Consider the following 27186-nt stretch of genomic DNA (forward strand, 5'->3'; position numbering starts at 1 on the left):
CTATCTAATGGCTACATCGCATCGTCCTCGTCTGCTGAATAGACTTTGCAGTTTAAGGTAACGTATAAAAATTATCGTACATAGAATTTTATGACAATAGGCTTACACCACATCAAATAATTACAATACAATACATTTTCTACGTTACATTACGCGTACTTGTGCATTCGTGAGTTGAAGGTGTTCATATTGATAAAACTTGAGTTTGCCGGTATTTAGTAGATAATGTAACAACTTCGCGTTAAGTAAAAATAAAATACCATACGTGCGTAGGCTATAAATTAGAGAAAAATGTATACGATAGGTATCAAATAAAACGTCTTTCATTTTGACTTATAAGGTTTGCAGCATTTACCCTATTATCACCTGAATTCTGGAATTACTTTATTTTAAGGAGGATTAATGAATTTTTCATTTTGCATACCGATAATTAGGGACATTATAATATGTTTTTAAACTGGCATCTAATCATGAAAGTCACTTTCAGCATGTCCAGCTGTGGTAATATTGATAGACTTATGAAGGTCACAGCCAAGGTCATACCTATGGAATAAAAAAAAATTGAGAATCGCTGTTACTGGACGAAAGCGTATTGTTACAGTATTATTTGTGAGAGAACTTCACAAACACAGGATATGAAAAGCTTGGAAATACAAAAACAAAAATGTAAGCAGATACATATCCGTAGGCCTACTAACTTTAAATGTAATGTTATTAGTTACTATACCGATACTAAATTAAGAGTGAGTGGAAAATACATTTATTACGCAATAACATTACGTACGGTACCTAATTAATAGGATAAGCTTTACTGTTGAGTTTGAAGTCTATAATACCGGTATTACACCTTTCTTTAATCCGCTTAGGCTTTAGTTCTTAAATATTGAACATCAAATTTGTAATATGAAATATGTTTCACTATAAAATCAGTAATTTAAGTTAATGTAATTAGGCCTACACAAATAACCTATACTAAAAATTCATATTTGGCGGGTTTGGAATACAATCACAAAGGTCGAATCTGATTGAAGGCCAACTGCTGGTTTCTTCATTATTTAAATGAAGGTAAGTAAGAATAAATTATTATAAGATCGACTAAAAACATTATTTTTTTTTATAACTTCTCGTGGTCTTAAAACCTTCGAATATAAAAATATTATTATTGTTCCTTTGCACATTATTCTAATCGTATTGGCTTAGAGATTGATTAATAATAGGTAGGTAATTTATTAATATTTTTGTAGCTAGCTTGTAATTAGTGATGTAATTTACTTACATTAATATAATTATAGCTAGGTCACTTTTCCAGTGTATGATATTACGGTACTTTTCTTTTTTTTTTTTGGGTAGAAGTAAAGGTCTGTTTTTTTTTTTTTCTTAATCTTCATATTTTATAGTTCTTTTAACTCCTAGGTAATATCGTAATTGTCTGTAGTTAATTGTTGGGAATGCTAGTTACTGTTGAAATGTCTATTATTTCGTGATAATTGGGGTCCAATCCGGCATTCACCTTTATTTAACTGAAAATTATATTCACTCGAGAAATTTTCCCGTGTCCTAAGCAGAATTAAAATTGCTCACGATGCGAAACAAATTCATCACTCACCGTGTTCAGACTTGAGGGGTGTGCAGATTTAAGACACTCCTGCCACTTTAAGTTCGTATTTTAATATTTATAAGTTAATGTAAATGTTACGGCCGTTAGCTCAGTTGGTAGAGCAGCTGGCTACGGACTGGAATGTCCGGGGTTCGATCCCAGGTGGTGACAGGATTTTTTCTCGTTGCCAAATCTTCAGAAAGGCCCCGAGGTTCACTCAGCCTCCTATAAAATTCAGTACCGGGTCTTTCCCCGGGGTAAAAGGCGGTCAGAGCGTGGTGCCGACCACACCACCTCATTCTAGTGCCGAGGTCATGGAAAGCATGGGGCTCTACCTCCATGCCCCACAAGTGCCTTCATGGCATGTTACGGGGATACCTTTACCTTTTAATCTAAATGTTACTTAAAAATGTATTTTTGTCACATTAAATGACACAATATTATAAATTATAATCCTAATGTAATGATATTCATTAAAATGCTCAAAAAGTAATTCTTTAATTATCCAATACATACACAGGCTACACTGTATTAATACATTATTATTAAGTCGCTTGTACATCAGCTGCATCGTCGCCCTTGGTAGCATAGTTGGTATAGCGCTGGCTTTCTATGCTCGAGTTTGCAAGTTCGATCCTGACCAACGACCGAGATTGATAGCATTTAAGTGTGTTTAAATGTGACAGGCTCATGTCAGTAGATTTACTGGCATGTAAAAACTCCTGTGGGACAAAATTCTGGCACACCAGCGACATTAATATAACCTCTGCAGTTGTTAAATAAATTTTTTCAGTGCATTAAAATGTCCTGTTTTGATATTCTTAAAATCTGACAACCCTATGTGCAAATCCATGTTGCGTATTCTTAGATAATTACTGTATTCTACCATATGAAACAATACTGGTATGTATCAGTTTTAAAAAAGTCATAACTTTTATTATTTACCACTGTTTTCTAGGTATATAGTAATCTCGGTAGAAAACGGTGCAAGGTAACCTGCTTTACAGTATAGAGATATCATTTGAATATTTGCGTTCTTGAAGAAATTTCTGTTTTCTTGTGGAACATGCTAGCTTTCACCATTCCAAATTCTCGTAAAGTCGTCACTACCTCCTTTGAGTTGTGACCAAACCCTAAATGTCACTCTTGGCACACATTGGGTTATTGTACAATCACTAGTTTCTTCTTCTTCTTAATTGTTCATCTCTGACACGTCATTCGCACCTCAATGATGCCACGAGAAACTATCAGCATTCTTTCTAGCTCTCTACGTGCCTCTCTTTCACAAAGCATAATTAAATTTCGGTCCACTAAAACGACCACCTCCTCAGGCTATTTTTGAGGCTAAATGAGGGTGTTTTGACAGAGCCAGGTAACCTACCTAGCCAGGAGAGAGCATATAGCTTCTTGAAACAGGCATCACCGATCTTTACCTCATCTTCATTGTCGTCATCATAGCCAGTGTCAAGTCCTTGGTGTTTCTCCAGTCTATGGAGTACATTCTTTCTGACCAGGCTTTCGGTCTGATCTCACTTTTGGGCAGTTACTACCAGTCTCACTGACCAAGTATGGTCTGCAAACTCATCTTTTTTATGGGAATAACATTGACACTCCTTCTCTTCTCCCTCGTAAGCCATTTTTCTACCAAATTCAAACATCTTGCCCCCTCAATTTCAATTTCGTTTAATTAAATATATTCTGACTTCCACCCCAATACCCATATTTCCCTTACTACACGAATTTGTGATAAATAATCATACTTATTCACATATTCCTAATAAAATCAGTACATATTCCTGACTCATCGCCAAATTCCAAGCCTTCTTGTTCGTGATTGATTCCCAATTCCCCTCATCTTCTCAATTACTACAAAAAGATTCATGACAGAGTCATGACTATGTATCCCAATTTTATTTTTTCGCTTCATTTTTTTACTCTCACATTGAACCTTTCGTTCAGTGTTCTTCCAACCAATGCTTTGTAAGAATATAATTATGCTACTGTATGGTACTATTATGTTTAACATTTATAAGTTATATTGTGCTTATACAAACATAAACGAGTCTTTTTTACATTCACAACTAATTGTACATAATAATTCTCCTATATGCTTAAAGACAATAATTACTAAGATTTAATTAATTTTAACCTGTGAAGTGGTAAATGTCCGCAGCATACAGCTGGAATATTGAATATACTGTAATGATTGGGTGGGGCTACGAAGATAGAAAATGTTTGTTAAAACGTTTCTATGTCAATATATATATGCAGTATCACATACGAGAACACGAAGCTGACGTCACTACATTCATAATATCCTACTTATTTCAGACTTAATATTCTGAGACTCTTTGTTGATTTAATTTAAAGCACTCCAGAATTCAGATGTGGGGCCATATGATAAACAAATGAGGATAAAAACTGTAACTGTTCGTTAAACACGATATTATGATATTGCTCCTTTAGAAAAGGGAAGGTCTCTAAAATTATTGCGTTTTTTTCTTATATGAAAATACAGTTATTCCGAACTTTTTTTTAAATTTAAATTTATTTATAGACGCTTTAACATCTAAGTTACACCACGAGTACAGGATGTATATCATGGGCTGTAGATTATTGTTGAGATTATGTTTCTATTGTCGTCAGTGTCATAGCTAGGAATTTAATATGGGGGGGGGCAAGTTTTGGGAACATTACTAGGCACATTTGCCTATAACTTACATGCAACATATTTAAAATAATTATTGTTTGTTTTTGTTGTTTATCAATTGTAAAAAGACAGATCTGAACCTCACAAGTGATACCAACAAAGCACCACTCATGAGGCAACTAAGCCAGGAGATAATTGGGTAGGATGGCCAGTTCCTTTCCCCCTCCATTGCATACATCACCGACTAGCTCTATATTACATCAATCAGACTTCAGATGTATACAAACAATTGTTCTTCCTTTGACAGATATCGTCAAGTGAGATGTACTGCCTGATAATACAGTATTTGTATATATCAGCCAGAACCCCAATCTGAAGTAAAGGCCTATTATTAACTTTAAAATCAATTTAGACTCTCCAAAAATGTTATAAAGCAAAATCCATTCTTCATCATTACAAAGTACATGAACAGATGCCGACCCTAAATAAATCTAATTATTGTGTTGAGAACTGTAGCTTCACAATTTCTTTGAAAATCATTGATCAATTTAAAACAATCTGTCAGCAGAAAAAGAATTTTTTATTATAAATATTGCACATTGATGGTAGAAACGTCAAACAATATTTTTCTTTCAGTGTTGCACTGGCAACATCAATGATGGAGTATTTCTTCGTGGTTTAAATCTGATATAATATTTAAATATTTCTTAAAAAATAAGGGGCAAGGGCTTCAGCCAGTGAGCCTATCCCTGCTTACGCCACTGATTGTCGTTTATTATAATATTATGGCTTGTATTAATTTTAACTGATTTTAATTTTATTCATGATTATGATAATGATTTATTAATGTGGTGATAAATCATGGTACGGTATGTAAATTTCCAATTCAGCATTTACTTTTGTGACTGAGAGAAATCATGAAAAACTTCAATGAGATTGGCTGACCATGGGGTTTGAACCTGGGACCTTCCGAACGCGAGTCTAGTGCGTAACCACCGAGCCACCTCGCTCGGTTATTCTGAACTTAAATATATTGACTTTATGGAAAGACAGATACTTTGGAAGAATTCATATTTCATGATGGAAATGAACTGGCAGTAAGTCCATACATGAACAGTTTCTAAATGGACCTCAAGAATTTTTAGTTGTTCTGTTAGTATAATAATTCAGTCATCAAGAGTGTAAGTGTTGCCATCTTCATCGTCATCTTCGACATCAGTACTCTTGCCTGTTGTTATGTCTTCTTGAATGCTGTCAGTATTTTCACATTCATCCTCTTCCTTTTCCTCCACATGTTTGTTCTCTTTAATTTCCTTTATATCTTTTTGTTCATCTTCTTCTTGCTCTTCTTCTTCTTCTTCCACTGTTTTTTCTGTGTCCCTTTTTTCATCTTCTTCTTTAATATCATCCAACTCTTCAGGTTCACTAGGACATTGAATTGTCTCTGGAGTTTCACTGATTGAAACTTTCAATCCCATTTTCATATTTTTGTCATCAGAAACCTCATTTCGACTCACGTTCTTTCCATTTTTATTTTCAACTACATCTTCATCTTCATCCTCATCTTCATCTTCTTCATATAAGTCCGGAGTTGTAGGAATGGAACTGATTTTCATACTGTGTCCAGATTTTCCACGAGACTTCCTATGGCTCTTCTGACTTTCTTTCACAGTTAGCTGAAAGTAGATGAAAGAAAGCAATAATATAATAAACATATTACGTACATGGTACTATTGAGTTTTCATATTGGAGACTTCAACAAACAAAATTTGATAACACAATCTCAAGGGAAAAAATGGAACTCTCTGCATCATAATCCACAGTTAATTCCCGATTTACCAGGAAAATCGTCTGTAGCTGCATTTAGATTGGCAACAGACCATGATTGTTTGGCCAAACACCTGCATAGAATTGGAATATATCAGTCCCCTAACTGCCCATTGTGCAACTCAAACCAAGAAATGGATTCGGAACACCTCAAAATCTGTGCTTCAGTGGCTGACCATGATAATATCTTTGAAAAATATTGGAGTGCAAGAGGTCAAATGACTTTATTGTCAAACGCCTGGCATTAGAAAACAACAACAACAACTATTGAGTTTTACCAAGTCTGTACGATATATTTTTTTTATTGGGTTATTTTACGACGCTGTATCAACATCTCAGGTTATTTAGCGTCTGAATGAAATGAAGGTGATAATGCCGGTGAAATGAGTCCGGGGTCCAGCACCGAAAGTTACCCAGCATTGGGTTGAGGGAAAACCCCGGACAAATTTCTCAACCAGGTAACTTTCCCCGACCGGGATTCGAACCCAGGCCACCTAGTTTCGCGTTCAGGTGCGCTAATCGTTACTCCACAGGTGTGGACTATGATATCTTTCCATTGAAAGTAATCTGCAATGTTTTCTTGCATTCTTATATACTGTGTGTTCATTTCATATCTTCCCATCTGAATATAAGAGAAAGACAGCCTGTCAGCTTTCCCAATAACGGGACTGCCTCATTGGACAAAGCATAACAAACACACAGAGTGAAAACAAAAACAGACCACAAAAGAGAAATGTGGAGAACGAACAAAAAGGGGAAATTAAGTACAGATAATAGCATACACATAACAGGCCTAAACATAGTAAACAAATAGATTAGACGTTCAAACAAAAGTTCTTCCTTCTTAGGAAACAAAGTACAGGTGGTATTTTAAAATGGCAAGTGATCCTCTGATTGCAGTAAGGGAAACATCACGAATGAAGTCGTTGTTCAGCTGGAACTTCTTGCAGAAACTGACAAAGAGGCGAGGTATTGTGCCCCTAGCGCCAACCATTAGCCCAACTACTTCAATGGAGGTGAGGTGGTATTTCTCCAAATAGAATGGAACTGTGGGCTCATAAATTCTGCATTTGAAATTCAAAAGTGAGAGTGAGTAGAAATGATGGTGTTAAACAGAAAATTCAATCAATAGTGGTTTTGAACTTCTCCCTTGATAACTATAGCAACGTGTTTTTTCTCAAAATCATGTCCCTTGCACATCTAAATTGTTCAAGGTGGCAAGTTTTGAAATGAACACACTCTAAGAGCAATTTAGTCAAGACGTCGCTAAGGATGATTGGGGTAGGAGAAAGTGAATTTTCTTTTACACCACTAGCGGAAATAGTTTCCTTTAGCCTTAACTAAATTCCTTATGTACAATTATTGAAGAAATCAACAATAAGCTTTTTTATTAATAATCTACAGTATTGATATTTTAGTTAAAATTACGTAGTCCTAGTTGTTAAATCGAAAATGGATAGAATGATTCTGGTAATTGAAATGTTGCCTACCTGAGTCTGTCTCTCAAACAGAGTGGGTATCCTCTCAACCCGATTCAGCATGTGCTCCATATCCTGTTCAAACTCTTCTCTGCGAATTCTTTCTTCCTCACGTCGAGTCTGAATTCTCATGGCCAGATCTTCCTCTGTACTGTAATTCAGAGCTTGCCACGCTGGTTTTCGACGAGTGATATGCGCTTTCATTTTTGCCTCTTCCTTCTTCCTGATCTCCTCTTGTTTCATGGCAAGTTCTCTTTCCATTCGCTGTCTGTAACCATAAGAGAAATAATCAATGTAGGTCATTGTTACGTTTATGAGACGAAACTCCTGTAACATTAAAAACAATTGAAGACTTCCCTCGAAAAAGGGTGTAATATCAAATTAATGAAATATGATATACACAATTTTTGTATCCGGTGCCACAATTACATTCATTACAGTTATACCTTTTGTAAACACTCTTATAATTTAACTTTCGACCCCATTTAGATCATTAAAAATGACACTTTTACGACTCTATTCTTGATTTTCAGTACACTTACATCAAACACACACTGTTTCTAATAATACTTGTTACTAAAACATACTATACCATTGTCCAATATGTTCGTTATTATGCTGTTTCTTGTGTACATTCCATTTTCAGATCTCATTAATCTTCTACATATTATACTTCACTATCCTAGCTAGCCTCCCCCGCCATACTCCTCACCTATTTTCATTATCTCAATCGTTTTACTTAACTTCCTATTACACTCCTTTAATTCATTCAAAATTTACACTTTTATCACTTCTTTCTTGATTTTCAGTTCACTTAGACTATATTGAACACACACTGTTTCTACTAATACTTGTTACCGGTACTAAAACATATTACACCATTGTCCAATATGTTCGTTATTATGTCTGTTTCTTGTGTACATTTCATTTTCAGATCTCACTAAATTTTTACATATTATACTTCGCTATCCTAGCCAGCCTCCTCCACCATACTCCTTAACTATTTTCATTACCTCTATAGTTTTATTTAACTTCCTATTACACTCCTCTAATTCATATTTCAATTTATTTACTAAGTCCTTAGTCGTCTCTTCCTTAGCCGTCTCTGGACCAGACACGTCCATTTCATCATTTTCTGTCATTCTTTTTCTTCACTTCACTTCTCACCATTTCAGCTCTTGCACTCACAGAAACAATTTCACTTCTCCTCTCGGCACTGACCTTCCTTCCCACTAATCTGGTTAAATCACTTCCAAATCACTTAATGAAATATGTGACTTCAGTGGAAAAAATAATTTCGAAGGAATTATTTATAATAATAAATGAATGCATCCAATAGCTGAATAAACTTGTATCCTTGATTAATCAAATGATTCTGATGATAATATGGATCTAACGAAATATGCCTCTGGATTTATTTTCTTTTCTCCTGAAACCTCTATTATAGATCTGTTAGTTACACCCTTATTCGAGGGAGGTCTTCAATTATTGGACATCAATAATACTGACCAGCAGTATATTATATTGACTTAATCTTTTCTCTACAATAGTAATAGACATCGCCTACTTTATGGACAATATTTAATTTTTTGAGACTGTAAGTACCAATATGACCATGAGCACACATCTAAAATCTTCCTCACGATGACATTTCTACAATGCTAGCTAATTAATTACTGTAATTCATTGACTTAATTCTCCTAGCAACGCTGTTATTCTTAGTGTAAAGGCATGCCCACTGTTGATGTTTTAAATATGTACAGTACATTTTGTGGAGCTATTAAAGGTTATTAAAATACTAGTGGTTTCACAAACTACATGATTATTGTGGCAATCATTTATAGTACATTTCATTTCCAATAAGATTTTCGTGGGTTGGAAATCTAAGGCCCATAAAACCCACATTGCTTTGAATGACTATTAAATGTAACTACAAATTCATTCCAAATAGTGATATTTTATGTAATGAAATTGGTACTATAGTTCCATTATTACCTTGAAGATTGTATCCTCAAAACTGAGGCCAAGTTGTTCCTGTTGAGAGGAATTCCTAAAGCCGAACGAGGTCGGATATGTTCTTTAGAAACTGAGGGCGAGTACATCTCGTAAGGAGAAGAATTAGAACTGCCATCTGGTGATGTAAATCTTGCAAACTGAAATATAGTAGACAATAACAATTGCATAAATTTTAAATAAAATACTAAGGACCCAAAACTAAATTTAACAGCAAAACAATTACCTTTTGCTTTCACAGTGAATACATAAAATTATTAATTACAAATACTGGAAACTGCATTAAAGTTGATTTTTTTTACTGTCTTTATAATTAAAGAAATGTAAGTATATTTTTGCACGATTGTGTTTTTTTCTGTATTTACAGCTATTGTTGTTAGTCCTTGAAAGTTAGAATTCCCAAACAGAAACTTGTTGCTAGGGAAACCATGCTTCATAACATAAAACTATACCGTACTGAAATAGACCCATTATAGTACACTTATTATTACTTAATTACCATTACAGTGCAGTTTTGTGAAGGCTTTGGAATAATTTTGCTCTAAATTTTCAATGTTGTACAATACACGTTTGTGAAGTGCATTACAAAATCTCGAAAATTGAAAAACTCACTCTTCTAGTTTTTCAAACTTTTCCTCGATTTTGTAAAAAGCACTTCCCAACCTTGTATCATAATATACTACTACAATATTCTTCAGCTTTTTCCTTCCCCCCCCCCTTTTTTGTATAAATAACCTAGCTATATAACAAAAAAATATGGTAAATCTAAACTTCGCACAAATCATATATATATATATATATATATATATATATATATATTCTCGTATTAAAAACAACGTAGCTTTGGAAGATTTTTTTGTCCAATTTCTTGTTACCTCTTCAGTTAAATAGTTTACAGATTTCCGAAATATCAAATTGTAATTTATCTCCGTGCACTTTTATTGTTATTTACATCGACAAAGCATAATAATTCGGCTTTTACTTTTTTTTTTAATTGTATATTATCTTTAGTTTTTAGGTCCGATTTACCATATGGTCAGTATGTGATGCTTTGTAAATAATATTATACCATACCAGTATTTATGTCTCGTTTTTATATCAATCCAGTGTCCTTTATAAACAAACAAAACTGACGTTATTTTTCCAGTAAGTCTATTAATATTAATTTTAATGAACTTTTGTTGTGAATATTTCATGGAATCATTTAAAAGAACAACGACATTTTATGTAAAATATTGATAAACTCTATGCTAGATGAATTGTTTATCTTAGGAATATAATTGTAATGATCACTTTCACTAGTTTCAGCTTAGTACTAGCCAACTTCAGAACTAAGCTATTTATCTTGTCTGCTTTATATTCTCCTACAAGCGTAATTCTTTGTTTGATCACAATTGAAGACGTGATAATTAATCAAGTACGGTTTTCTTAGAAAAGGTAAATCCAATACTTAATTTTAGAAAAAATGTACCTTTCTTTGATGTAATTCTGCAGTTTTTAAGGTAAATGGTTGTGGACTGGTTGTAATGTTATCATTCCACCTCTCTTCCAGTTCTTTCCTCATTTGTTCGTGGCTCTTCTTATAATTTGGTATTTTATGTTTTTTTCTCCTTGGTTTGTCTAAATCACGATTCAGAACCTCTTCAGACATTGCCTTAGCTTTAGACAATCTTTCTCTAGCTGCCATAGAAGGAGGTAGGGAAGATGACTTCAATAATTCTTCAGCTCTTATTTTCCTCTTAAGAGATCTGAAACCGACCAGTCAGACTTGGTGATAAAAATTACAGCCTACTAAATACAGACAAGACAGGTACTGTCGGTGACTCAGGAGAAGACGAGAGCGGACTGAGGAGGAAGGGATGTGAACAGATAACGTACGACAACACGTGCAATATTTGTACTGCAGTAAGCGAAAACATTAGGTCTCCTTCTGTTCAACTTAGCTTTAATTTCCATACGCATTGTTACTTATGTTTCCTGTACAAGTAATAATCTAGCTACTGGGATGCTTATCTGAGCGATGTTTATAACAATTAACAGCGATAGTCAAGAAGGTCACATTCTTTCCGCTCATCTTCTCCTGAGTAACGGCAGTATCTTGGGGGATTAAACCCTCCATTTGAAAAGGAAAGTTACCGGTATGAGAAATAATGCAAAGAAATCGGCATCTGTAAAAAAATTATGTAATATTTTAATTATTTATATTAGCTGGAAAATAAAATAAAGACGTTATGAAAGGTAATGATGCTGCTCTTACCAGAGAAAAACTCTTTCCTCCCCATTTTCAAATTTTGTGCATGGTCTTGTTTACACATATATAACATAGTAGAGTTTCCTATTATACACTTAGGTATGACAAAATATTTAAATTAATAAATATAACCATCTGATGTACATGTAGGCAAAGATGGCCATGCAGATAGTATTAGTAACAACAATAGTGAATAAAAAGAAGACTGTAGTAAATAAAACAGAATATAATGGCAATTTATGATACATTATATACTGATGCCTGAAAATATTCCCCCTAGCCCGAAAAAAGAAAAATAAAGAAGGAAAACGTGCGAATTCGAAATGGAGTAGTAGAGAAAGTGAACAGCTTCAAATACTTGGGATGTACTATAAGCAGAAACATAGCTGCTGCCAGGAAGTCAAAAGGAGGATAGCAATGGCAAAGGAAGCTTTTAATAGAAAAAATGCATCGTCTGCGGACCTTTGGAAAAAGAACTAAGAGACTAGCGAAGTGCTTTGTGTGGATTGTGGCATTGTATGGAGCAGAAACATGAACATTATGGCGAAGTGAAGAGAAATTACGAGAAGCATTTGAAATATGGATATAGAGAAGAATGGAGCATGTGAAATGGACAGAAAAAATAAGAAATAAAGCTGTGCTAGAAAGAGTACATGAAGAAAAAATAATGCTGAAACTGATCAGGAAGAGAAAAAGGAATTAACTGAGTCACTGGCTAAGAAGAAACTGCCTACTGAAGGATACACTGGAAGGAATGGTGAACGGAAGAAAAATCCGGAGTAGAGGGAGATGTCAGATGACAGACAACATTAAGATACATGGCTCATATGTGGAGACTAATAAGAGGAGAAAAATAGGAAAGATTGGAGAATGGCAGAATACTCTGAATAAATGAATTAAGGCAACAGAGATGTGATTGCTACCTGTAATACTCATCTTCCCTCATTCTTTGGTAGACATAATTGCTGAATAAATTTTTTGGCACTGGTTTTGCTCTGAAGGGTTTTGGTGTTGTTGAAGAATCATCAAATTCTCTAAGATCAGGGGTTGAATGACACATCCTTAGCCTCTTTCTTTCTTCATCACGCTTCATGAATTTAAATGGCTTCATTTGAGCTCGAAGTTCGTTCATGCATTGTCGTCTCACTTGCCGCCTCCTAATAAAACAGATCAAATGTTTATACTCTACAGAGAATTAAAAATGTAGGCTAATACTTCCATTGAAAGTGCTCTTCTACAAACACAGTACTATGACAAGTTAAATCTCAAGAGCCTTTCTGTACGGTATTTTACTTTTTAGGGAAATAATATTTTAATTGTATTATTTTTTATTTTTATTTCCATCTGTCTTATAGAAATACAGGATGTCCACAAATTATTCATACAGTTTGAACACTGAATTAAAAAATAACCAAACAAAGTATCGTAGTGACGCTTTTTGCATTTGAAAGAGCAACTCTCCAAGTTTTTAAGAGAATTTTTGTTTTGTGTCAGGTGTGACTATTAATCGATGACAACAAATTAACTGAAATGACTACTGCACAAGAGAGAGGGCAGTATGTGTCTTGGTTTATTAAGAATAACTCAGACACAAGTGCAAAGAAATTTTAGGACTAGGTGTAGAAGAGATCCATCTTCACGATTCTCTATCTGGGAGTGTCAGGAACACAAAGTTCATGGAAACTGGCAGTGTTCTGCAGCAGAAGGTGCTGGCCGACCAAGCACAAGAGCATGCCTGAATAGCCCTCCCAAATCAGTTCGCACTTCTCCAGGCAACTGCAGTTACCACGATCGATGATTCACAAAGTTCTGGACAATCATTGCGTCTTTATGCCTACAAAGTGCAGCTGGTGCAAACCCTTCAACCAGACAATAGATCACGACCAGGGCCGCCGACAGAATTTATGGGCCCCTATGCAATAATGTACTCAGACCCCCATTGAAAAAAAGTAACAATTACAAGTTACCAGTTATTGTAACCATAATAATTATTTGCAAAATAAATAAGAGATAACCCCATACACAGATACGAACTTAAAAATATGCACTTTTATTACATTGAAAACTTTTAGCAAAACTTCACATTAGCACAATATATTATATTCATAAAACATTATTCCTAAACACCTGTAATTTCTAACTTGCAGTCCAACATCAAGAAATAACTCTCCTTGACTTCATTGATGCAAAATCATCAATTATATCATCAAAATTTAAAGATCTAGCAAGATCGCTCTCCAGACTAAGGAGGCTAAGGTTACTCAGTCGTTCTTGACACATTGTTTATCTGAATACATTTTTTATTTCCTTCATTTTGCTGAAGGATCTTTCAGCATCAGCAACTGTCACAGGAATTGTATAGAATATTCTAATGGCTATGCAAATATTTGAAAATAAACTGTCCAGTTTTAATTTCCTCAGACTATTTAGGAGATTCATAGGTTTCAGTGGGGTTGGCCCTAAATTAGAGGCATGAATTGATTTTAAATTTTTCGGCTCATCACTGATCTCATTGTTAATGTCTTCATAATATTTTTCACGCAGTCTAGCACCCTTATTAATATCTACCAATTTCTTCTGTCTCTCCTTGTGCTTCTCAGCTCCCTACTTATGCCTGTACTTGTCCATTGTGCAGTTAAACTATAACCGGTAACACTAATGAACAGAATTTACTAGACAAATGACAACGAAAAGACGAAAGTTTCGACACGAAACATACAATGTACTGAAAAGGAAACGTATCCTGCGACTTCGGTTTGGGAGAGTCCACTAGCATATTGCGGTGAGCCAGCGGGAAGTTGATAGTTGAAAAGGTCAAGCCAATAGATGAGTGAACGTGTTCGGTACAAGTGACGGGAAGATAGTTCAAGCAAATGTCAGGGCCCTCAATTGTCGTGTCGGTGAATGTTAATGCGGGAAACCGATATTCTATTATATAAAAGTCAAATATTTACATATGAAGTGGTAATTTGTATTAATTCTACTATTGTTGAGTTAATATGTCAAATTTATGTAACAAATGTTCTTACAAAATTTTACAGTACCTGTATGTATCTACGAATAATTATTCATGATATTAAAAAGTAATCAGACTCACTTAATCTGACGGGCCCTTATTGCTCACGGGCCCATATGCACTCGCCCCCTTTGCCCTCCCTTCTCGGCGGCCCTGATCACGACACACAGAATTTGCTGTTGGCATGTTGGAGAACATTGGAAATGATGAAAAATTCCTCAAGAGTGTTCTCTTCACTGATGAAGCAACATTTCATGTGTTTGGCCCACTAAACCATCATAATGTTAGGATGTGGGACTCAGAAAACTTCCATGATTGACGTGAACTTATGAGCGTCAGCCCAATATGTCACACCGGCTATCACCCCTCTGGACTTCTTATGGGTTATGTTAAATACATCGTGTACCGAACATCTGTTCTCGATTTGAACGACCTAAAGCAACGGATTGAGGCAACCATTACGACTGTCGATGAAGAAATGCTCGTGCAGAACTGGCAGGAACTGGAATATCATTTGGATGTTCTAGATGCCATATAGGATGAACATGTACAGATCTACTAATTTTTGTATAAAACTTGGAGAAATGCTCTTTCGAATGCAAAAAGCCTCACTGTGATACCTTCTATGATTACTTTTTAATTCAGTATTGAATTTGTATGGATAATTGGTGGACAATCTGTACAGTTTCTTAAAATTTATTTGTATTTTCAACCATTTTATTGAAATATAATCTTAAATTTAATCAAGAAGAGAGTTATTTTGAAATTTATCGTAATATATAACACAATGCACGCTGTGAGAATTCAGAATTGTAGGTAGTTCTGGAAGAGATCATCAGCCTAATTACTATGAGTGAGAGAATAAGCATTACTGTATATTATATTATTTTCTAAAGGAGTGAATTTTTTTTATTAAATACATATTGTGCAGAAAATGAAGAGTTAACAGCATGCTTATAGAAATTTTAAGCTTTTATCTCTCTTTGAAAAAAGTGAAAGAAACTTTACGATATATTGTACACAGAATTAAGATTTATTTAACATGTAAGCATATAAATAAGATCTTACCTCAAAGTCACGTGATGAATTCCGTAGCTTCATGTTATCTGCAAGTATTGTTGCAGAAAGTTATAGGTTTTATGTACCCTTACAAAAAGCACTTCTCTCGTGTTAAATTAAATTGAAGATTCAATTAATTTATTATCATATTAAATAGTAGTAACAACATCAATGTGACACTAAAATATTACTATTAAGCAGCCAAAATCGCAGAAATAATAGTACCATTGTAGGAAAATGAATTTGAAAACACAGAATCACAGTGACCCCTGGTGATCTAAAGAATATCATGCTTGCTTGAGCATTATGAATCCAAGATTTGTCACTTGAAAAATACAAAATCAGCTTCCTCCTGAAGGGAATTAAAGCTGAGGCTCTGTCATCGAATGTTTGTATAATATTTCATTGATTAATATCATAAATAAAATTCACAGTGGCCCTTGTATCATCTACCTGGACTTCTAACTTCCAAATTACAGATGATTCTGCCAGCTAACTCCTGAGGTCTCTGTGGTATCGTAACTAAAACTAGAAATGATAGGAAGAGTCCTTTGCTAGTCAGTCACCATCATCCCATCACTGGGAGTAATTAGGACTGCACCAGTTGCAGGTGTCGGGTCACCATCCAAAACATCCTGCATCTCAAAAAAATATTATCCAGCCCTTAGAATGACTGTTTAGTATAAATTTATATATATTTTATCAACAACTGTATAGTTTGACATTTTACATTGTTATAGGATTAAAATTTGCATAATCATAATTATTATTGCTTAGTAAATTGTTTAATAGCCATTTTAGAAGTGTTCCTCCTCGTCTTATTTCTCTAGAATAATATTTCATTATAATTGAATTGAACATGTGAACCAAAAGTCCAGATCAAGAGTACTAAAATGAATACCAGTAACGAAATATACTCAAAATGGAAGCATAGAACAAGGCTCACTAATGAAGAAACTGACGGATAAATTCTAAGGCCAGAACCCGTCAACAGTGGCCTATATCCAGGTCCAGAAACAGAGACCCAGGGCTCCTAGGCAGATTTCTTTTTCTCTCGTGTATGGAGGAGGAACCTGAAGGCTAATATCGCAGCTTGAGGCCTATTGTGCTCACTTACTTGTGGCTTTTAAGGAACCCCGAGGTTCATTGCCGCCCTCACATAAGCCCGCCATTGGTCCCTATCCTGAACAAGATTAATCCAGTCCCTACCATCATATCCCACCTCCCTCAAATCCATTTTAATATTATCCTCCCATCTACGTCTCGGCATCTCTGAAGGTCTTTTTCCCTCCGGCCTCCCAACTAACACTCTATATGCATTTCTGAATTCGCCCATACGTACTACATGCCTTGTCTATCTCAAACATATGGATTTAATGTTCCTATTATTATGTCTGGTGAAGAATACAATGCGTGCAGTTTCGTGTTGTGTAATGGCTTATTGTGTTTACCACTCTTATTCTGTGAATGACTGGGTCGTCGAACGGCCATGGTCTTGTACAAGTACAGCACGCCGCACTGTGAACTTAATCTGCGCTATTGTATGGATGATGATTATATGTGAATTAATGATGGCGAAATGAGTCCGAGGTCCAACACCGAAAGTTACCAAACAATTCTGCTTCAATTGGTTTGAGGAAAAACTCCAACCAGGTAACTTATCCCAACCAGGATTTGAACCTAGGCCTTCTCGTTTCATGGCCAAACGTGCTAACCATTACTCCACCGCGGTGGACCCCTAGGCAATTAACAGAATTGGGCCCCTTTTTTTTAATTTATCAATTTACGTTTATTTAACGTAGGTACTTATTATTATTATTATCATTATTATTATTATTATTATTATTATTATTATTATTATTATTACAGAGATGGCGTGAAAATTTTATGTGAGATCGTAACAGGCCTTGTGGCCTAACGCTTGTCAGGCAGAAGAAGAAGAAGAAGATTATTATTATTATTATTATTATTATTATTATTATTATTATTATTAAAGTAGTAGTAGCAGTATTAATTGCATTAGAATAAAAAAGCTATTCTTTAAACTTAGTTTATTTTTGCACATATTTAGAGTCATGTTTAAATATTAGTTTTTCATATCCGAGGTCTATTTATTATCAGTTTATCACTGCCTTTAAAATAACTATGCAGATGCCTTCTCCTTTCATGATGGGATGTGAAGGCAGAATCCGATCCAGAAAGTCTTTCAAGTTTCTTTATTTATTGTAGACAATAAAATATTTATTAACATAAATCTCATAAAACTGTTTTTAAGACTTTTCAAAGTTTTCTTCTTTTACGTTTCATACTATAATATAAATATGATCACTGTGACCTAGAAAGAGAAGTAATATCATTAAACTTTTTATAGTGTTCCAGAAAAAAAGTACTAAAAGAGTTCTCTGCTAGCACATTGAAGAATCAATAAAACTATTAAAGTTACTATTATAATTTCAGTAATAAAATTTATAGCTGCAAGAGGCCATAACAATATTATTATTTAGTATTTTAGAAGTAATGGTAATAAGTTAAAATATAATAAATCGAAGACATTAAATCCATTAATCATTTCTCTGAATTACTTCCACCACTTTCAACTTATTATAATCTTTTTTAATATCATGTATTTAAAAATAATAATAATAATAATAATAATAATAATAATAATAATAATAATAATAATAATAATAATTCGGAAATCACATCAATAATAATATTTTTGTTAGAACTAGGATATTGAAATATATGCTACCGATATATTATATTACACTATTTTTTTTAACTAATGGTGGGTACCGTACTTGACTGTTCGTCATTCACCCATGTGAAGCCAGTTGTGTGAATTGTGTAGACCAATTTACCGACAGAGTTATTGCCCAGGATGCGCCATAAGAGATTGGTCCATACTACACCCATGATAAGATGAGATGAGATGACGGAGATTTGTTGGGATGCCACAGGGGAACCGAAGCTCCTGAAGAAAACCCCTGTGTTACCTAGACGACGGGCTTACCCAACACAAGTTATAAATCAGGGATACATCAGGGATCGAACCTGTTTCACAGGATTATAAATCCAGCGCTCTAGCCACTGCGAAATTAAAGCTTGAAAAAAATTTCATCGAAAAATGTAATAGCTCCTGGCAGTGAGTAAATTGTGTCCATTTAGCTGGCTAGGAACACTGAGTGCACGAACTTATCTCGCATGTCACGTGACTGGGTGGGCTTTCACGAGCATAACAATTCAACTGTTTTTTCGAAGTACGCCTTTTGGTTTATTATTACAATAAGTAACATTCAAGATAAGTTTGCTAATTTTACATTCTTATAGAAATCACATGAAGTACATATTCGTATTTCATGGAGAGAAACAAAATATATTTACTTGCCACATTTCTACGTTAGTCTTCCATTATCGGAATGTTAAAGTTATAATAATTCTTAATACTGTTGTGTACTGTTCTTCAATATGGTACTGGTATGTCATTAATGTCATTAGTTTCGGACATAGTTTTCATTAGTCTTTAATATTTGTAGGTATTCTCAACCTCTAAATCTTTAACTGTTTTGTGTAAACTAATAGGTAGGCCCTACTTTTTTCTTCAGATAATGAATTTATTATTAGTTTGTTATTTGCAGTGAAAATTCTTGCGGTTTTGAAGTGTTTTGTGATATAAAAAAAAAGAGGAAGTAAAATAAACTTTTACCTTCATTTGTTAAATATAAGCATTTTCTTGAAATTATGAAACAAGAAAGGAAACCACTCTCAAATTATATTTTACTCATGACAATATGATGATGTTCATAGTTTGTTCCTATAGAAGAAGTATTATAGCTAAAGGTGCAAGAACATTTTAAATTTGAGTCTGGCCCACCCTAAATACTTCTTACTAGAAATGACTGATTGATTGGTTGGTTGCTGACACCTCCAGATGTGGTCGACTAAAATATTCTAGGCACTGTTAGTCTATAACTGTAGAGAATTCCATTTCTAAAGTTAGAGCACATGTAAGGCGAAATTCAACAACCTCGACAAAGATAACATATTAGAATGATGACTAACAGAGTTAAAAGATTGAAGAAAAGGCCAGAAATATCGATAACTTTAGCCTGGAGTCATCTCATTCAAGGGCAAATCCACACCTGTGGAGTAACGGCTAGCACATCTGGCCGCGAAACCAGGTGGCCCGGGTTCGATTCCCGGTCGGGGCAAGTTACCTGGTTGAGGTTTTTTCCGGGGTTTTCCCTCAATTCAATATGAGCAAATGCTGGGTAACTTTCGGTGCTGGACCCCGGACTCATTTCACTGGCATTATCACCTTCATCTCATTCAGATGCTAAATAACCTAAGCTGTTCATAAAACGTTGTAAAATAACCTACTAAAAAAAATTCAAGGGCAATGTTCTCGTTGTTTCAGTCATGACATAAGCCTTTAGTCTTTCATTCCTTTCCGAAGTAAAATATTTTTCTTTAAGAAAATTATCGTTCTCGACTAGGTTTAAATCTTTGGAACTCTGACTTATGGCTAGCATGATAACTGGTTGAACACCAAATTCTTCTGTTTTAGAGGATTTAAATTATTATTTTAATTTTTGCAATAACCCACCAGTATTCATTCATATTATAAAAATTATTATTGCCTCTCTTTCGAAAACAATCCTGGGCATGACACTCCAAAGAAGGCCAAAGCTAACGTCCATATGTCTCTACAGAGGTGAACAATCATCCAACCAGTATGGGGGTATCGTGTGATTAGCACTATGATCCTCTCAGCCTAGCTGATTTGTGGAACCAAATTTCTTTACCTACTGTAGCTCCCCAAATTCATCACGATACTGATTGGCCACTGGTCTCATTCACTAGCTCAAATTTAATGAAAAAACTTCTTTCTCATGTAGACTTGAACCATGCTCATTCCATAAAGGGAGTCCTGACATAATGTCTTAGACCATAATGTTACACCAAGGGACCTCTTTTTGAATGAATTTTCTTATTTAAATAAAATAAATTTGTATAGTTGTGATAGGCTTAATGAGTAGATGTAGTATTTGAACTTTATTTTTTAGGTTATTTATGTCAAAACGGGCAGTTTATGGAAAAATAATGTATTGGTTATTATAAGATGCTCAGATAAGGTTATTTTATTCTAAATAAACATTTATCGAAACACTCTTCACACAGTCAAAAGCACATCAAGTTATTGTTAATGCTGTATTATCTCTTATGAAATGTAAATTCGAATAAAAAGAAACATGTTGAATATTTACTCACAGTAAACCATGAAGAATGATAGTATTTCGAAATGTACTATAATTTCTATTAATTCTTTGTTCAATAGGTACGTTGTTCTACTTTTCAGTCTGGTGTATATTACATTAGAAAAGCGTAATCTCATGCAGCCCCCAAGAGATTTTGAGGAAATATCTGACTTTTATCAGTATGTGAAATTTCACAGGAATTAAAATGTTATTATTAGTGCAAAAAAAAAAAAACTAATATCTCCTTACCAAAAGAGTAAAAAAGTATACATTTTAAAAATAAAACTCACAGAGCACCAAACAATATAATATTAATGTAGAATGATCAAATAATAATTTTAATGACAAGTTCTTCAAACAAAATCTATTAAAAATTAATCATCAAGATAATGCATCTGACTGTTACCAAAGGAGCACTCAGAAAGTTACCAGCTAGGAGTAAATTGAAAAATACACAAAATATAAACTGATGTAGTTAGTGTTGGTGGAAATTTTGCATTATAGTAAGTTACGTATGGGCGAATCCAGAAATGCATATAGAGTGTTAGTTGGGAGGCCGGAGGGCAAAAGACCTTTGGGGAGGCCGAGACGTAGATGGGAAGATAATATTAAAATGGATTTGAGGTAGGTAGGATATGATGGTAGAGACTAGATTAATCTTGCTCAGGATAGGGACCGATGGCGGGCTTATGTGAGGGCGGCAATGAACCTCCGGTTTCCTTAAAAGCCAGTAAGTAAGTTACCATGGCAACCTAAACCGATGTATATGGTTATTCAAAATTCAAGAAAAATTTGAAATTATTCTAATTTTGTAAAAAAGCAAGTTCATACAAAAATAATAATAAGAAAAATAATTTCTGAAGAAGTTCGATTTTTAAAATATACCTTGTGTTATTTTTTTTCGTTTGAAGAACTTGTCATTTAAAATTGATTGATAAATATTATATTAATTATTAAACAAATACTTACCTTAAATCGGTTTGAAAATAAAAAATATATATCACATATTGCAATTTTATAAATAAAAAACAATATTAAGGACTTATCAAAGTGAATGTGCACATTCTTGCACATTTAAATGTTGAAGTGTTACTGAAAGCAAGCATCTGTGTTGGCTTCCAAGACATGTAGTACTATCGTGTCACTGTACTGAAACAAAATAAATATAACTAAATAAAAATAACTAAATAAAAATAATAAAATTATATCACATAACACCTACATCCAGATGCAAAAAATTTCGTAATTGTATCTTTGTGTGCCATAGTCCTTCGATCCTTAACCCTGGATGAGCAACAGTAAGATAGAAACTTATTCATAAAACCATTCTTATCTATAGCAAACCATTTCAAAGAAGAGAATTTGACCCTGCTCATTTGTGCTGACGTTGTTGCTGATAATGATGATAATAATAATAATAATAATAATAATAATAATAATAATAAAGGTAAAAGGTAAAGGTATCCCTGTAACATGCCATGAAGGCATTTGGGGGACATGGAGGTAGAGCCCCATGCTTTCCATGACCTCGGTACTAGAATGAGGTGGTGTGGTCGGCATCACCACCCCCGTCTTTTACCCCCGGGAAAGACCCGGTACTCAATTTTATAGGGGCCATTCTGAAAGTTTGGCAACGAGAAAAAAATTCTGTCACCACCTGGGATCGAACCCCGGACCTTCCAGTCCGTAGCCAGCTGCTCTACCAACTGAGCCACCCGGCCGCCCAATAATAATAATAAACATGTATGTTTCTCTGACACTTCCATTGCGCAATTAAATTATTTAAAGACGAAACAATTGACATCAGCACCTTGGATATTACACTTTAATATAACAATTCTTGTATCTACCCAGACTGTATGTTGTGCCAGCTTGTAGAAAATTAGAGTAAAATTAAATAAAATAAAATTATGACTATTATTATAATCATGATCTTAAGATGATGGTGGTGGTGGTTGTTATGGTGGTGGTGGTGGTGGTGGTGGTGGTGGTGGTGGTGGTGGTGGTGGTGATGATGATGATGATGATGATGATGATGAAATTTATATTTTACAGGAGGGTCATGTCACACTTTGTAAATTTTGATGTGAAACAACATTCATTACACTGAAAACAAATCAGCTATTTTTCCAACCTCTGCCAATTATGCGAAGGAGAATAATTAAAACTCTCTTTACAATGACACCGTAGCCTAGAACAACAATCACAAAAAATTAAAAACAAGTTGTCTTGGTTTCTCTGTACCTAATAAAACTCTCACAAACTGTAGTGGTTTCTGCAGAAGCACAATCGCAATGCAAGCACGTAACAGAACAGGTGCAAGTTGTGCACTGTGATTATTAGGCCTACACATGCGGGTGTTGCAGCATTAAAAGCCATTCTAGTTTTGACATTTCTCCAGTAATATAATGGCGATTGTAATGGTTGTGTAATGACGGTGCCTTTTAACAAAGCACAATATTATGCACATACATATCCCCAGAAGGTAAGATTATTTAAAAGAAATGATGATCGACTTTAACTGATCATGATTATGTGTTATGCAGCCTATATTCTATATTTCATTCTGTTTACATGACATGTAATTGCCATTACCGATTTCAAGTATTTCAGATTAACGTAATTTCAGTTGCAAAAAGAAGCAAATTAAAGGAAACATAATTATATACTAGTAGTGGTTTCCATTCTGTACAGCAATAACGAGAAAGAGGCGTAGACCTATAAATACAGGCTTTATCTCCGTTAATGATCTGTCATAGAAATTGTACTTTCTCCAATGTAAAATATTTTGTATTAATCAATGCGGGCTTCATAGTAATTTATAATATAAGAGAGTAAAATTAGATTTTATCTGAGAGCGGAAAGTTTAACGCCCAAGGCGAAGCCCCAAGGGTGATAATTTCTACAAGCACATAAAATCTGTTTAGTCTCATGTACTATACAGTACTTTATCCTTTAGTGGTATCTAAATTTAATTTTATATTGTATGCCTTTTCTTTGTAATGTGTTGTTTGTGAAAAAGTTGTAAATGATTAAGCCTATTAATGTATGGATTTTATTGTTACTAATGTGTTGGTTGTCTAGAAGAGAGTGATTAAAAAAATTTTAATTCACTGCTGTGAATAAAATCACTGTTTAGGTTGCTAAGGTCGGTGAAATAAATACCAGTTTAGATATCAGTCATGGATAAATATTATTTAACTGTCAGTGAAAACAATGGAAAAGGGAAATCGTGAAAAATTAGAATAATGTTAAATGCTGAAGAGAAAATTTGTTACTAAATTTAAAAGTATAAAATATTTCCTAACGTCTGCTTTCCATTTTTAAAATGCCTGCCATTCTGTAAAGATATATGGATATTATTCTACATATATTTAAAGTAAATAAAAATAATTTCATTATGTTGAAGCTAAAATGAAGCTGTAGGTAGTGTTTATTATCTACTATGAGAAAGATGACCATTTTATCCAGAATTCATCTTACAAAATAATAAGTAGTTTCTATATTATCACCAATATTAACTGCATACCGTATCCTCAAACTTCACTAAGTTAAAAAGAAAATAAAAAAGCAGTATGAACTAGTTAAAAAATGAAAGACTATTATTTATAATGAAATGCAGGTGTGTACTGTAGTTGCTTGTAACAAAACATAACAACTGTGATAATGTGAATATGTAGTTATGAACAATCCCTATTAAACAAAATTACCACAAAAGTAGCTACCTATTTTCTTGTTCTGCCATTATTTTATCAAAGAGTGGCAATTGGGATTCGAGTGGTACTGGATGAGCTCTAATAATTTTAGGATCCTCTTTAGGCTTGTCGGAATAATCATCTCCGTACAATTGATATTGCAGTAAATTAATGTGTCGATCCTCTTCTTCCCTAGGTAGTTACAAAGATATAAAATTAAATTGTAGTTATATCATTACATTAAACTATGGTGGCAGTGTAATGAATCAAGAGAAGTGAAAATATTTTGGAGCTCTTAAAATCTTGTAGAAGTGTATAACTTTCTATTATTCTTGTAACTCTTCTCTCTGACTCTCTTCTCTATATATTTACTCTCTCTCTCTCTTGACTTAAGTTGAACACTAGAGTTTATTTCAATTATTAAATAGAAAAGTAACCACATCAGAAAATTATTCGGAAATAGATCCAAAAAACCACATGAAAAAAACTGCATATGAATCAACACACAACAATAAAAAAAAACAATCTGAAGAACATTTATTTAAAAGTTAATTTGTATCGTTAGTAGGCCTACAAATATATTGAATAAATTTCTTGTACTTTATATATCATTCTAACGCGAAAATTGGTGGAAAAAGACATTCAGTATTCAGATAAACTTAAATTTTGTTTGGTTACACTGTAATCATTGTTAATATTCCATAACAAACAGTGATGGTGTGCTGTAGACACAGTACAGTCGACAGTATTGATCCTGAAAGTTAAGTATTCAAAAGCTACATATACATTTTACGTAGACAAAAATATGGATCGTAGCATACACATAAAAATCAAGTAACTTCAATCAGGACATGTTCGATCATTTTGATACTCACCATCTAATTTCGTTTCAAACCCACGTTTATATGTACCTACATAACAATAACATACATACCAGTATTGTGCAAGAAAGAATTCACAACATACTTACCTCAGAGTCATATTGAAAGGTTTTGGAATCGTAATCTTTGGTTCCCTCCATGCAACGTTTTTACTTTGTTTTAAAGCAGGGCTGTTTGGTACACTATGCGCAAATGGTAAGTCCAACAAATCTTCTTCACTTTCATAATCGGAATACAATTCTGCCTTGGGTATATAGTCGTCCACACTGAAACCGTCCCACATACTCTCAACAATAGAACTGGAGCTGTCGCCTGTCAGCACTCCAGTTTTATTCGCTGATGCAGTGTGTGTATCTCTAACTTTGTTAGTACCATTATTTGACTTCTTTAGTTTCATTTTATATAGATCACGTTGCGTAATTGGATTTCGAAATTTATTCTCTTTTCCAGGCCTTGAAAGAATTTCTTGTTCATCTGTATTCAACACATAATTGTTTAATTGGATGGAGGATTTTGGATTAGTCCTGGAGTTAATTTTACAGGAATCATCTAGTGAAAGAGCAGAAACAGTGGGGGATGGAGACACATAAGCCTTGGAATCCATTTTATCCCATAACAGAGCACTGACACCCATATCTGAATATTTTTTTGGACTTTTCTGATAGGATGACGATGGAAGAGGACTTTTGGCATCTAAGTCACACTTTTTACCGCGAAGATTCAAATTGTCATTACTAGTGTATTGTTTTTGCCATGTTTCAGAAGAAACAGCAACATTCTTCTCTTCATACTTCCTAGAATTAATTTTATTTTCTTCCACAACTTCCGATGCATCAAAATCCTTGTCATTTAAATCCCGTAAATATGTTCTCTGTTTGGCTTTCAAGTGCTGGAGTCTTATATAGAATTCTCTATCAGATAAATGATTTAAATCTCCATAATCTGGAATGCTCTCATAAAAGTCAATAAACGACTTGAGAGATTCCTTATTTGTAGATTCACCCATAGTTTTTAAAGCGCTATTTGCACTACCTTGAGGTGTTGAAGATTTCGATCGCGCTATTCTGGAATCTGATGACGATGGTCTGTCTGCTGTGTGAAGAAACTCGTAGTTTCTGTCTGTACCTGGATGTGACATTTCCTTGTTGTCAAGCTCATTCTCGAGGTAGTGTGGAACACGTTTTCTTTCATACGTAGGTAATGGCAGATTATTTGTTGGATTAACAGGAACTTTAAGACAAGAATGATTAAATGCGGCACCAATGTGTTTTGTTATCATTGCAGAATTTATGTTGATATTACTATGGCAACAGTTGCTATGGAAATGTAAACAACTTTAAACCAACATTAGAATAATATTTGCAAAAGATAAAATGAATACTTATTTTTCTTAAGTAGATAAATTTACATTATATTATAAATTAGCTATACTACTGCATTAAGGAAATTCTAATTGCTATA

At 34.1% G+C, this 27186-nt stretch overlaps 1 protein-coding gene across 1 annotated transcript; it reads right to left on the bottom strand.

The window, feature by feature from the left end:
- LOC138704381 (uncharacterized) lies at nucleotides 1–27004 on the bottom strand. The gene is made up of 7 exons (XM_069832210.1): nucleotides 25815–27004; nucleotides 18693–18865; nucleotides 12740–13001; nucleotides 11037–11313; nucleotides 9548–9705; nucleotides 7565–7820; nucleotides 1–5923 (listed from the first exon to the last, which is right to left on the bottom strand). Exons 1-7 carry the CDS (start codon nucleotides 27002–27004, stop codon nucleotides 5414–5416), a joined length of 2826 nt encoding a protein of 941 aa, XP_069688311.1. The 3' UTR covers nucleotides 1–5413.
- Nucleotides 27005–27186: the final 182 nt, after the last annotated feature.

Source organism: Periplaneta americana, chromosome 8 (assembly GCF_040183065.1).
Source record: "Periplaneta americana isolate PAMFEO1 chromosome 8, P.americana_PAMFEO1_priV1, whole genome shotgun sequence".
NCBI classification, from domain to species: domain Eukaryota; kingdom Metazoa; phylum Arthropoda; class Insecta; order Blattodea; family Blattidae; genus Periplaneta; species Periplaneta americana.

What these genes read in the sequence shown, in the direction of transcription:
- LOC138704381 (XM_069832210.1), bottom strand. Translation starts at nt 27,004, where the DNA reads ATGATAACAAAACACATTGGTGCCGCATTTAATCATTCTTGTCTTAAA. An exon ending in GGTGAATGACGAACAGTCAA is followed by an intron (nt 13,002 to 18,692) that starts GTACGGTACCCA and finishes AATTCTCTGTAG; the next exon opens with AGTATAAACATTTGATCTGT. An exon ending in TGTTTGAGAGACAGACTCAG is followed by an intron (nt 5,924 to 7,564) that starts GTAGGCAACATT and finishes ATCTACTTTCAG; the next exon opens with CTAACTGTGAAAGAAAGTCA.